This window comes from Merops nubicus, unplaced genomic scaffold (assembly GCF_000691845.1).
Source record: "Merops nubicus isolate BGI_N331 unplaced genomic scaffold, ASM69184v1 scaffold17844, whole genome shotgun sequence".
Taxonomy (NCBI): domain Eukaryota; kingdom Metazoa; phylum Chordata; class Aves; order Coraciiformes; family Meropidae; genus Merops; species Merops nubicus.
This window is the reverse complement of record NW_008605071.1, coordinates 23480-37480: the sequence shown is the minus strand read 5'-3', so window position 1 is coordinate 37480 and position 14001 is coordinate 23480. Positions and strand designations below refer to the sequence as shown.

Below are 14001 nucleotides of genomic sequence, written 5' to 3'. Positions count from 1 at the left end.
TTCATGAAGAGCTTTACATTTTTCATTTATAAAGTGAATGTAATTTCTAATAGTCTTAGTATTGAAAAGTTTAAATTGCCTTTGACAAATATAAGTTGTAATTTATATTTTTGTCTTAAAATTGCAAAGGAGAAACAATATAACCTGCATAACACATCGATCGCTGAAGTGATCTATCCACATTAAACTCCACTGTGTCATGGACAACTTTGCTTAAAAGAGAGCATTGTACTTAATAGAGGTGAAGCTGGATGCCACTGAATTTTTATTTCTTTTAAAAATATTGGCTATATTGTGACCTTAAATGCTGGCAAGTAATTATGACTGACTTGAATCTGTTTTGGCTGTTGTTGTGGTTAAAAAAAAAAAAGCCCCAAACCTATGCTTTAAATATTAAGCAGCTGTATGATAAGTTGAAAGTTTTTTCAAACAGCATATTCAGAGAGTTGGTGTGGTTTTTTTTTTTTTTTTGGCATTTTTTAAAGATTCCAATGTAAAAGTAAAATAGCAAATGAATGACAACTTAGTACTTTGTTTCTTTAACATCTATGCAAAGACTTAGAGAAAAAGAATTGTGGTTCAAAGATCAGTTCTTAGTAAGCATTGCTGTATTGGGGAGTAAAGCCTTTCTCTAAAGGAGCTGTGGTCTTGGAAGGTTTTCTGTGCGGGTAAGAGGGAACTAGATATTTACATTTGACTTTTAGAATTAGTGATTCAAAGAAAAAGGGGAAGTAGACCTTTCTCTAAGTCATACCCTTAGTCAACATTCAGGATGAGAAAGGCACTCCTTAAACGAGTGAGGTTTTGGATTTAAAAAAAAAAAATATTTTTGAGATGTTTTGTTGGTTCCTCCCTGCTCCAGTGCTCAGTCCAGTCACAACCTGTTACAGGTTTAACACATCTCTGAAGCATTGTAGTCAAACTCTTTGAATGTTTTAAGCTTGAATGACAATTTCAGTAGAGCTTTATAGGAAAAAATGTGCACCTTTTAACTAGAACCAGAATGTTCTCAGTGTTTTGGCTTTCTGACGTCTTTCTGTCCCATAATCAACTTTAGGAGGTAATGCAGGTGGCTTGGAGGTAGAGTGAGCTAACGATTAATAAGGGTTTGCGCAGCTTTTTGCGTCACTTTTTATTTCCAAGTCATTTGCTAACAAGTCACCTAAGGGCTTAAAATCGACCAGGACAATAAACAGCAGGAGCCTGTGGTGAAATTGATGCTGATGAACAAAGAAAATAAATTATAGAAGTCAAAATAAGTATTATTTTATGGGTTGCACTTGAAACTATAAGAAACTGTTTTATTGTTAGGAGTACAAAGAACCAATCCAAATAATGATTTTTCTATTGTAATCTTGTGTAGAACCAAAACTTCCCTCTTTATATTTAATGCAGTGATTATTCAGTTTGCCAAGTATTGCTGTGTGGTTTTTTTTTCTCAAGAACATTCACTCAAGTGGATGTCAGTGTCTCTCTCTATTTTTTCTTTTTTTTTGTTACTCCTAATTCTCTTTGAAGGTAGTCATTACAGCAGGAAGGTTTTGTGTCTTCAAATATTAGAGAACTAGAAGAGCAACAAAACCAGCCCTTTCCATGACCATGTTGAAGGTTGCTGTCTAAAGAGTATAGTTTATTGTGTTGTTCTTATGTTCCTTTTAAGCCTCAGGATCTTTTCAAATAAGATTAAGTCTTGAATAAACATGTAACTAATGATAGCTAGTGCCTTTCAAAGAGATAAAACTGTTGAATGTGAAATGGAATATATTGTTTTCATTTTTTTTAACCACATGTGCCTCCAGAGTACTTGATCACGTACACAGAGTCAGTTCCTGTTTTACTGAATGAAACTTTGACAAACATTCCTTTCTCACTTCAAAATTTTCCTCACAGGTTTCATATAGAAGTACTTAAATAATTTGAGTACAAATAGTGATTTTTTTTGTAACTGGTGCTGAGTTTACTCATCTGCTTCTACAGACTCTTAAAATGCTTGACTGTTTTCTACTGAAAGCTTGAATGTGGTGTAGGTAACTCATAAGTCTATCACCAGGATTTTGTAAGGGTGGGATTTGATGTATGTGAGCAGTGATCCGCTGTGCTGCAAAATATTTGAATTTCCTTTGCATTGGGAGATACGTGAATGTCTTAATGTTCGTGAACTAAACACTTGAGAGCTTACAGGTCAAAATGGCAATTATCATTATTCCTGAACTAGACTGAGGTTCATGTGATTTCTTCATATTTTTTTCTGGAAATACTTATTCTAGTTATGATTAATTTTAAAGGTCTTTTAAAGCAATGCAGTTTTGCAAGACTGTGTGATTTAAATGCCAAAACAGTAGGTGTTTTGGTTTTATTCACAGTTAAGAGAAAGAAAGAAGCTGAAAATGTAGCAATTAAATGTCCTCTGTTTGCAATTATTATTTTTCTAAAAATGCTCTTGTGGCTCAAACAGAAGGTACAAAAATTGTTAATGTGATGCATGTTGTGCAGTATACTAAATAAATTGAAAATGTCTATTATAAAAGTTTGCATGCTACAATTAGTACTTAAAAGAGTTTGGACATGCAGTTTATATGATCATGTCACACCATCTTTTGAGTGTATCATGATGACACATGATGTGATTTTTCTAGTAAAAATACCTTTCAAATAGCGTAATTTCAATATGTTGAGTAATTTATATTAGGTGAATGTGTAACAAAGTAAAGCTACATTCTTCCAGTGCTATGCAAAAATCTGTATCTAGGTAGGAGTCAAAGGGGTTTCTCTTGGCTAGATTGGCTCACCCTGTTTCTGTCTGAGGGAAGTCAACAGGAGCTTTGATCACAAGGTTTGCTCTGTTCTTTGCTTACACTGTGGCTTCCGATTATAAAATTAATCCTTTCCAGCAGTTTGCTCTGGGAGCTTTCATTGTGTTTTTATCCCTCATAAATAAACTTGTGCAGTAGGCTACTCTGTTGGACTTCATGTTTATCGGAGGTTGGGAAAGGAGCATTAAACATGAGCTTGTTATTGAATATTTATGTGGTTTCAGTGGTCCTAGATGAATTTACACCAGAATCAGGCACTGATCTTCAGCATGAACAGAATCATACCTTCTAGCATGTAAGTCCTTCACAAGGAGGGAAGTGCCCAGGCACTGCTCTAGAGCTCCTTCCTCTGCCCTTTCTGATGGCAACTGTTTAATAGCTTTTAAACAATTGAAGAATTTGGAATGTTATTCATAGTGACAGGATATTTTGCTGCTTCTGTCATATAAGAAAGCATTTAAACTTGTATTTCCCCTGTGGGAAGACAAAAGGTAGAAATCTCAATGCAGCACAAGATTAGAGATACTGCTCAAAATGGGGACATGGCCAAGGCAGCAAATGTGCATTGCTTCACCATTGCCGCTGGCAAGAGAGCCTTGGATGGTCCTGTCACCACTCTGGCTGTTTGTTATTCATAAAAACTGAAACACTTGTTCCCTCTTGAGATGAATTTCCTTTTGCCAGCCTAGACAAGTGCACCAGCTGATGTTAGAAGGGGGGGAAAAAGCCTGGCAAAGCAAAACAAACAAAACTGGGTCTGTGTTTTTGAACAATGATGTGTTTAAAATGTAATGGTTATTCTGCAGTGTCAGAAATAAAACAATGTTAGAAAGTTATGGGTTCTGCAATTTAAATGAATATGGCAAGCAAAATACCTTCATTGAGAGGATTAAAAGCTGCCCTATCTTTATAAAATAAATTTACTGCTCATAGTCAATTGCAGTTTGAAAGGACAGTTGTTGCTTTTTGTTCTATTTTGCTTTATAGCGTTTGTTGCTACTCAATGAAGGGAAACACCTACTGGAAAATTAGGACTGCAGCTGAAAAAAACCCACACTTGCAATATATTAGAGGATACAATTTACTATTTAAAAGGTACTTTTAAATACTTACTATTTAAAAGGTAATTTTTGCTTCCAGTACCTTTGTTCTGTTCAGGGTCAAATACTAAACATGGAGTAGACAGTTCAACTCAGCAGTGAAAATGCTGCAGTGTATGTAGCTGTCGCTAATGAGTTTTCACTTTGTTATAGGATTCTAGCTAAGACGTGGTTTGCCACAAAATGAGTGGAATAGGCTTTAGTCAGATGAAAGCAGCAAGACAATTTATTAACAATGATAATAATTTGATAGGGTATGGCAAAGAAACAAGGTTCAATTTGATGACGAGGCCATGACATTACTGGCAATAAGGCAAAGTTATTATAGAAAAGCAATGTGATTACAATGTTTGTAATTATATGTGATATGATTCTAATGTGTATGTAAATCACTGTTTAGGCACAGTAAATGATTTGGAATTGCATCACGATGTTTATCACAGGGATTAAAGATGGAAAGGGGTAAGGATGGCCCTCCTGTTGGGTAACCAGAATTTCATTTGACCTCCTTGCTGTCTAAACTCCTTGACAGAGAGCAGCCTAGGTGTGGCTAAGTCCAACCTTAGACAGGACCAATGATTTGTGACTAAGAATATTAGAGAAGTTCAGGATATTGAAGGTAAAGGGGTGCCCTTCTCTTCAATCACAAGGTTTAGAACAGACTCCCTTTTCCTTCAAACTCGTTTGAAGAATAAGGTTTGACCTACCCCAACTCCCAGAGCTAGTCAACAGCTTATAACTAGAAGTTTTGGGGGATTTGGGGACTTCAGTGTACTTCTTAATGCAACAATATGTTTTGAGATAAGTGATAACAACAACTTGAATATATCAATGCTAATGTATTAACTTATAAATGAACAATACTTATAAACTAACAACATTTAATTAAAATCAACAATTAGTCATAGTAAGTATAATGATTCTGGAACAATGGATACAGCTGGGGGTGCCCAACTGATCCATTTTGCTGACATCTGGGGAGTGTGGGCTGGTTGGCCTCGTTCCAGGAGGGTGCGTGAGACTGAAATGCTTTGACCACCAAAGAATTTTGGCAAGATTGTATGATCAGACTTTGATTTAGAAAGGAAAAGGTTAGTAACACTTAATGGAAATGTTTGATTGAAGTGGTGTAGGCTTATTGGTGTAGGACCCCAGATAACAGTTTTGGAAACCTGCTCTCAGCTCAGTCTTTCTATCTCCAGCCATGTGTTGTTCCCTTAACAGCTTTGTCCATTCCCTTCTCTGTGGGTGAAGCTGAAGTTGGCACATGTGAAGTGTAACCCTCAGTATGTAGGCAGAGCTAGAAGAGTTCAAGTATTAATTCCACACATGCACCACGGTCCTGTCCATCATCTGGGTAGATGCATCACTGAACCTATGAAATGTTAGTTATACAAGTAAGGCCCATGATTTGTGTTTTAGAAAATTAAATGTAAAGAGTATTTTGTTAAACAGCTGCTCTACAGAAGGAATTGAAAGGTGAGGGAAAGCCACTTGCTGCTTTATGTGTTTATTAGAGAAGGAATCAAAGATGTGTTACAATGCAGATTTTTACAACTTAAATTTTACTAGACTGCCTTTTGGGTGAAGGTACAATAAATTTTTTTTTAAAATGTGAATTTCACTCGAAATTGCTTACTCTGGTTTTGGCCATATGTTCTGAAAAACGAAAGAGGAATTATATCTGCCTTGGTTCACCCTCTCAAATCCATGTAAGAGGATATCATGAGGTAGAAAATACTATTTTTATACCGTCTATCACCTTTGTTAACATTTTATTAGACATAAGTCATGTAGTTTTGGGTTGCATAGTGACAATATGGTTCACAGTGTATTCTATTTTCATAACTTTATTTAAAACTGACATGTAGCTTGCTGTACCTGAAACCCCAAGTGAGCCAGTTATTGGAGTGTAACAAAGTTTTGACGTCAGAACTGCTATTTATTCCACTGGCAACCATTAGCGATGCATTACCCTTTGGCACTCGTGTTTTCAGAAACATGGTTAAATTTTTATGACTGTTCTGTCCAATTAGGATTCGTTCTCAATATAGAAATAAGGGAAGAGGTCTTTTTTACAACTTACTAAATGTAGCTTTCCAGAACCAACAGTATAAAAATATGAATTATTGCACAGGGAGTTCACCATACACACTATTGAGCTACACTTTGGATTGACTGCCTGCTGTTCATGCAGGTTTGGGAGGCAGGGGTTAAGCTAGGCTGCCTTGTCAAACACATGAGCCTTTAGATTAGAATTTAATGTAATTACAGCTGAGTCATGCTTACAGGTCAGTCTGGTAGCTTTAGTAGGATGTGAAAGGGCCTGAAGACTTAAGGTAGAGGGAATTAGGAAGCTATAAGGGGTGTGAAGGAGAATTGGTTGGAGGGGGCGGGTTTGGCAAAAACAAATGTAATCCACGGAAATTTTAGTAGAGGTTGAGGTTTCTCTTGCTGCCTTTTTTTCCTCCAAAAAATTAAACTTCAGCAACAGCAGACTTCATAGTGTTTGTAAGGTGCACACATTACATAGTGATGAACGGCTGCAGGAGTGAGTGCTGGAGATTCTGACTCCTAGGTGTTGTTTTATGATTGCTGTCTGTGTTCCCACAATGAGAAATGCCATCGAGTACAAACAGAACCTACAACGGACACGCTTTCCTTCTGTGTCATTGCTGGTGATCTCCTGGGGCCATGGTAATGTGCACTGTGTATTTGTGTATGATGTTGGAGTAGCCTGTCTACAAAAGTTAAAAAACACTTGTTTGTACAAGTTGCTGTACTAGTGTACTGTAGATTTGTTGTGAGGGTAATGCTTTTTTATATATATTTATATAATGTGAAGATTTTTCCATTCTTGAATTGTATTACTGATCTTATGTTCTTCAAATCAGTAGTGAAAATATTGTCAGCTCTTGTTCTAGGTTGCTGCAAAAATGCTTTTCTTGAAGTCTCTGTTCTTTGTTATGCTAGGTCAGCTTACTGCATAAATTTTCATGGTTGCAAAGTTCTTTAACTTTGGCAGGCACATCCTAATTTTCCAAGTAAACAGAAGCATTAGACATCTGCGTTTATGTGTAATATAATATGATTTTCAGATAATTCCAGGTAAACAACAATTTGTTGAGCAGCCATGGAAGGAAGAATTCTGGATATTCTTCTTGCTTCTTGTTCTTGTATTTGTTGACAGCCATCACTGCTATCTCCTTGGATGTTTGTGCTGGGTGCTGCAGAATCTGACAGCAGAGACAGCATGTCAGGGGCTGTGCTGTCTTTTACCAACCTCTGTTCCAATGGCCTTACTATGTCAATGGAAACAAATGTTGTCTTTTTGCAGGGTAGCGATTGAGAAAATTGGTGAAACACGGGGTAGAAAAAGTTGTTGTGAGGACTGACAAAGTTTGTTTGCCAAAGGGGCTGAAAGGAAAGACTGCCTAAGAGGTGATGGGATTTGAAGGCCGTTAATACAAAAAGGAGAAGAGCTCCACTTGGTTCTGGAAGAGAAGGCAACCTGCATGAGATGCTTCCAGTTTGTTTGGGAAAGGCAAGCAGGGAATTGGAGAGGGAGAAAGGAGTTTATTCCCTAAGCAACTGTATGAAGGAGACATCAGGTCTGCCAGAAAGTGAGAGTGGCCTTGTTGGTTACTCCTGTGTGCACATTTTATTTACATCTGTCTGAATGTTCACTCTGAACTGTGTATGTGCTGCCATGATGTAAGAACCCACTCTTTGAAGTCTGAGACATCAAAACCCACAGTTGTTTTCCTGTATCATCTTTTCAATATTCTTTTAAAAGAAATTTTATGGCAGGCAGATCACTTGTTTATGCTTTTGTGTTTCATGAGAGAACTCATTAACAGTCTTCTGGACATTGGAATATGCACATTTTTAAGGCATTTGTTAGCTGATTATTTCTGTACATGTGCTTTAACTGTGAATGTGAGTACAAGGTTGACTACTTTTAAAAGATGGAAAACTACTTTAAATCTCAAATTTAAAAATTACACTCTCATGTTAATTCAGCTTTAAAATTACAACATAATATTTTTTCTTGCGTCTTTCTGGGTGCTAATAATTTACAGATATTTAGGCAATACTTGAAATGGTCGTTTTTTGAAATCTGAATAGTGACTGTAGATTTTCTTTTGCAACTGGACATGCAAGAATTAAGGAAAAGATCATCTGTTGGAGAACTTTCTGTGAGAAAGGAAATTACAGTAATGTTTTGAAAAATTTTGAACTGTTCAAAATTAATATTTAGGCTGTTAAAATCATCAAAATCTAGATACCTGTGATGTTGGATATCCCTGATACAGAAGTTTTTGTTAATCGTGAGATAAGATTCTTGAATGAAGAAGTTTTCAGTGCAGGAACTGCCCTTAAGTAACATATGTGTTTATGAAAGGCCTAAACCAGTAATTTGCTCATACATGGTTATAACACAGGCAATAATTGCACAGTTTCACTGTGGCTTTAATTCTGTGGTGGTTTGGATTTTGTTTTTTTTTTTTTTTTTTTTTTTTTTTTTTGTTTTGTTTTTTGTTTTTGTTTTTGTTTTTTTTGTTTGTTTGGTTTTTTGTGTGTGTGCTTTTTTTTTCCTCAGCATTCCTTTCTCCCAAAAATTCAGGTATGTTTGTAAAAAATGCTAGCTTTTTGGATAAATCTACTTGAGAACATTTATCTCCTTCATCATCACAGGAATGGGCAAAGTGTGTAACAGAATAGCGATGGTCCACAAATTAATTTCAGATGGTTTTTGTTGGTTTTCACTGTTTCCTTGGGAACTAGATTAAACTAGCGATGCAAGGTACACAAATTATTAGTAATTGAAAGTCCAGTTGGTGAGGTATTGAAATGGAAAAGTTTTTTGTGGAGAACTGAGTCATATCTACAGCTTGGCATTTTGGTCCTCTAACTTCCATTGCAGTTTGGGAAAACTGATGAAAGTGTGGTTAGCTTCAGAGCTTGACCTCTGTTTCTGCAGAATTGTGACATTTCAGTGACTTCATATCATGCAGATGGCATTTGCTTGTAATGGACATGAACATATTTAGTTTCATATCTTTCTGTGTTGATGTAGTGGAAAAGAAACACCTCATGACTATTTGGATAAATATTTTTTTATGTTGGTAACTGAGAAATAATAGCAAGAAATATGCATCCTAAAAAAAGGTAAGCCTTGTTTCCCCTAGAAAATAAGAAGAGCTTTTTAAGTGATGTTTTCTGTGGTGAAAACCCATTCATTGTTCAGAGACTGTGGAAATGACAGTGTCTTGGGAGTACCTATAGTGTTGCCTTGATTCTCTGTGGAGAAGAAGTGAGGAAGAATATGGCAGAGAGCAGGAAATTCAGGAATGTGAGGACAACTGAAAAAATACAGCAGTTAAAGGATAAAGAGCAGTCTAGAAGACAGGAACTATAAGTGAGTTTTGCTGAGAAAAACGGAGCATCAGAAAAATACCAAAGGCCAAGTGACTTGAATAATTCATGATTGAAGGGGACAGGATGTTTTTAAGAGAGGTAATATGAGTCAGAGATGAAATGAATGGAAAAGATGTAAATGTGGAATGTGACAGGCTGTTGAATGTTGACCATTCAACACCGGTAGCTATAATTTGTGGGGAAGTCAGGGAGAGCTGAGAAGCTTTAGAGGAATCCTCAGGGTATGTCTTCAGGATATCGAGTTCTAGGTGGAAGTATTGAATGAAAGACAGATCTGGGATTTTTGTTTAGAGGGGAAAAAAAAAACCAAAACTGTGCATGGTTGTGCATTTCTGTCTTGCCTCATTTTTTGCTCTACAGCAGAAGTATCTATGCCATCTCTTGCAGTTGCCATGGAAAGTACCGTGGCTTTACACCTCTGCGTCCACTTCAGCATGAAATCGATCAGTGAAAACGTTTCTAATTGTGTGCTGGTCCCTCCAGGCTCGGCTCATCTGTGCAGTCTGGAGCCTCCTGGAAAATACCCAGCCTTTGGGGTTTTTTGTAAAATCTGGGTTCGGCTTTGAGCTAAAATTTTCAGTTTCTTATTTGAAATGGGTAATAGTTGTCTATGTCTGATTACCATTATTTTAATTTACAGGAACTTGGGTAACATTTTGTGTCATAATTGGCCAGACAAGATTTTCTGAAAAAAAAATCCTTTGCACTTTTTGGGCATGCAGCAAAGGAAACAAGGATGATTTAAGTCCTGTGGTTAACAACTTTTGGTTCTCAGGAAGCAATCTTGCAATATGTATAATACACAGAAAAAGGAAATGGAGATTCTTCGTGTTACACTATCTGAAAAAAAGAGAATAATTACCTACATAATGTAATTTTTATGAGGAGATCTTTATATATATATGTTTTAGATAAACTGCAGTTGATTAGAGGGACCAGGGGTATCACTGACTTTCATGATAATGAAGGAAGAGATGCAGACTCAAGGAGGAAGTTTTCTATGTATCCAAAATCTGTTTTATTGTTGCCAAATGCCATCTTACTCATAGACAGAAAAGAGAAAGCACTAGGAACTCTGCCTTTCAGAAATCATACTTTGGAGACTGTTGCCTGCAGGGATAGGAGATATGGGGCTATTCTGTCCATATTTCTAGCACAAAGAAAGAAATCTGGGATAAAAGAAAGAACCCCCTGATACAGTCTCAGACGTATCAGGAAATAAAAAAAAAAGGGAATGATACAGCCAAAAATTTGATGAGTGACTTCTTTTAAGACATGAAATGGGATTTTACCTCCTTTAAATTTTAACTGAAAATTTCCTGATCAAACATAGGAATGAAGCAACTTCAACCCTGAATGATTTCCAAAGAGAAATTAAAATAAAAAATCATGGCTGTTAGAAACACGGGTTTTAATCAATGTCAAGAAACTACCTAGTTGATTTTTCTTGATCTAAAGCAGTATCAAATATACTTCAGGCATTCGTAAATAGCATTTTCTTTTCCTGTTCTTGGAAGCCTTCTGAAGCAACAGGAATTGTATCAATAATCTATCTTGGTGATTTTGTATGGTTTATACATAAAGAGCTTTTCTCATGTGTAGTTCAGAACTGCTTTGCTGCTACTTCAGCCAAGTATTCCTTGACTTGCTCTCACATGGCATGCAGAATAACTGAATACTGACGTCTTTTTAACAACTTCTTGCAGAGATAAGCATCCTGATCCCTTCCAACCTTCTTTTATCCAGAAAGAAAAACAAAACAAGCCACAACTTTCAGTGTTTCCATATGAGTCATGTTTTCTAACCACCTTTTTTTCTTGGTCCCTGGATCTCTTTCAGAATATCTACTTTTTTTATAGCACTGTGTATACTTGATTAGTTCTGTGTCACATGGAACACCTGCCTCTAAAGTTTGTTTACTAGAATTTTGTTAATTATACTGTGAAAATATTTGCCATTTTTCCTGATAACATCATCTTCTACTGTAAGGTATTTTGTTGAACAAAGTAATTCTCCCAAATTTGGTGTGAAGTTTTCAGTTGTTTGGGTTTTTTTTTATAATATTATGTTCATTTTGCTGTCCGTGGTTTTTCAGCTCTGAGCCCTCTTGAACTTCAAAAGAAGCGTTGCTGTAGAAAAGAATGACTTGTACCTGGGCCAGAATTGGTGCCTGCAAGAATCCTCTTGGGTTGTCATCCAGTTTGGCTACAGACTGTTGATAATTACTGATTTGACGGTTTTTAAATACAGAAATTTCCACCCTAACTTCCTAGTTTGTTTGTTGTGTGGAACAGTCAAGATCTAGCACTAACTGTGCTCGATACTCACTACTAACAATCCATAATTTTTGTAGTGGGAAAAGGAAAAGAAATTATTTCTATTAACCAAAATATGGGCTTCATATGACTGTAGACAGATTTATTTTTTGCCCCCTTATTATTTTAATTCTTCAGTAGCCTCAAAAGAGAAGTGATTGATGCCTCAAGCCTCTCCGGGTTTAAGAGACATTTGGACAATTCTCTTATTAACATGACTTAACCTTTGGTGAGCCCTGAAGTGGTCAGGCATTGGACTTGGGTGATCATTGTAGGTCCCTTCCAAATGAAAATTATTCTACTCTGTTTTTCCAACCTTCTGTTTTCAAGGTGTTTTGTACAGTGTGCCAGGTACTACCTGGGGACATAAGCCTGTGTGATGATGGAATCCATCTGCGTTCCCAGATCCACAGTAGGGGGCCATGCCTGCCTTAGCATGTGCTGTGGTGCAACAGGAGTGCTGGTGCATTTGCCCGAGATCTGTATTTTGTTTTATGCTCTCACCCTGGGACTGAATGCCTTGTAGTGCTCAGAGCACATTACACACTCTTCTTCGTGTCTAGATTATTTGGACAGGAACTCAGATTGTGCACTGGAGTTACTCTGATGCAGATCAAAGTGCACTAAGTGAAGGGTGATCACTTTCATCCCGCATAAAATGCGCGTGTTTTGTTTCCCACCATCTAATAGAAATAGAACTTTCTGGTCATCTTTTCATCAGGTAGCATCTTCTACAATGTTTTATTCATTAATCTGTGTATCAGGAAACTCACTGGTTTATATGTACAAAAGCAATATGATGTCAGAGTTGCTTTATGTGGGGAAGTCAGTCCAAATGCATGAATGTTGAGTAGTCAGACTCACAGAGGAAGTTCTTTGAGCAATACTTTCTGGATTCTATTGTAAGAGAGAATAGCTCTGGGATCACTTGAGAATTACTTTTATAAATCAAATTGAGCTATACAGTTTGTAACAAATCCAATAACCATACTGTGAATATGACCCGAGCCATTGGTATTGCAGGAGGTATGTGGTGGGGATGGAGTTTACTGTGCCACATTCATGGCAGTGTTTTGCAGAGTTAAACCTGGAGGTATGCTTCTCTTAATGAGTTCTGCTGGGTGGGTCTATTGAATTCTGTTTAGTTTTATTTGATATTTCATTATTGGAAATACTGTGTCTTTCAAGGTTCTTTTATAGAAGATTTTCAAATGGAGCTACACTTCATGCTATGGTATGCGTGAAGACTATACTCTAGATAATACATTATACTGCTGAAATGAAGCAGTAAGTTATGTCGTTAGTATTTCCCATGGGAGAGTTGAAATGTTACCTGAGAATATTGTAGGAACACCAGTGGAGCCATCTAGTGTCTTTTAAAGAATTTAATGTGTTACCCATGTTTTTGCCATGGGAAAGGGAAATCTATTTTAAATAACAGAGTGATATTTTTGTTTGAAGTGCTGGTGTCTGTATTGATATTGATGTCAGTAGTCCAGCTTGTGAACAGGAACACAAATATAGTTATATAGTAACAAAAATAAAACTTTATTCCACTGAGGACTATTCTACTCAGTAATGAATTGCTTCTGCTAAAAGAATATTGTAGCAAATGGAGAGCAATGAAACTCCATTTACTCCTGCTTCCAAAGAGAAACCATACTGTAAGTGAAAAATAAGTTACTTTGAGAATGTGCAAAAATACCAAGGTGTAAACCAGCTTGTGTTTACAGGTTAATTCTTAAATTTTTCATGTCATCAGGTAATGAGTGATTGTTTTATATCCTGCCAAGAATCCACCGTCAAAAACTTTAAGTGTTATATTACTAGCCTTTTATGGAAAAGGAACCTGCCTGAAGTAATTATGTAAATGAATCAGGACTAATTGTTTAGCTTTGTGTGACAAGATACAACTAAGAGTTAATGTTCCACAAGTGTGTCAAACTACACTTGTTTTGTAATTGGGCTAAATACATGGTTGCTTTATATTAATTACAAATTTAACCTTATAGTTCTGGAAAAAAAGAATAAAAGTAGAACTAGTGATCTCTAGTATACTTGAAGATTTAAATTATTTAAAACCCATTACCAGCTTTATGAACAATTTGCATTAAAGCTTTTTACCTGCCTGAAGGGCTGCCATACAGCTGGAGTCCTTTGGAGTTTCTAGGATAAGAATTAAATGCAGGAAATTCCAGTTAGGTATTAGGGGTAAAAAAAATGCCATAAGGGTGGTAGTACTGGAACAGGTGGCCTGGTGAACTTGTGGAGTCTCTACCTTTGAAGGTGTTAAAAGGCTCAACTGGACTGAGCCTTGAGCAGCCCCATCTA

At 36.5% G+C, this 14001-nt stretch overlaps 1 protein-coding gene across 1 annotated transcript in view; it reads left to right on the top strand.

Moving 5' to 3' along the window:
- The first annotated feature begins 3355 nt into the window (after window positions 1–3355).
- METTL15 (methyltransferase like 15) overlaps window positions 3356–14001 on the top strand; it is a 31908-nt gene continuing 21262 nt past the window's right edge. Inside the window, exon 1 of the mRNA XM_008939237.1 lies at window positions 3356–3436. Coding sequence (XP_008937485.1) covers window positions 3356–3436 — 81 coding nt within the window. The remainder of the gene's footprint in view (window positions 3437–14001) is intronic.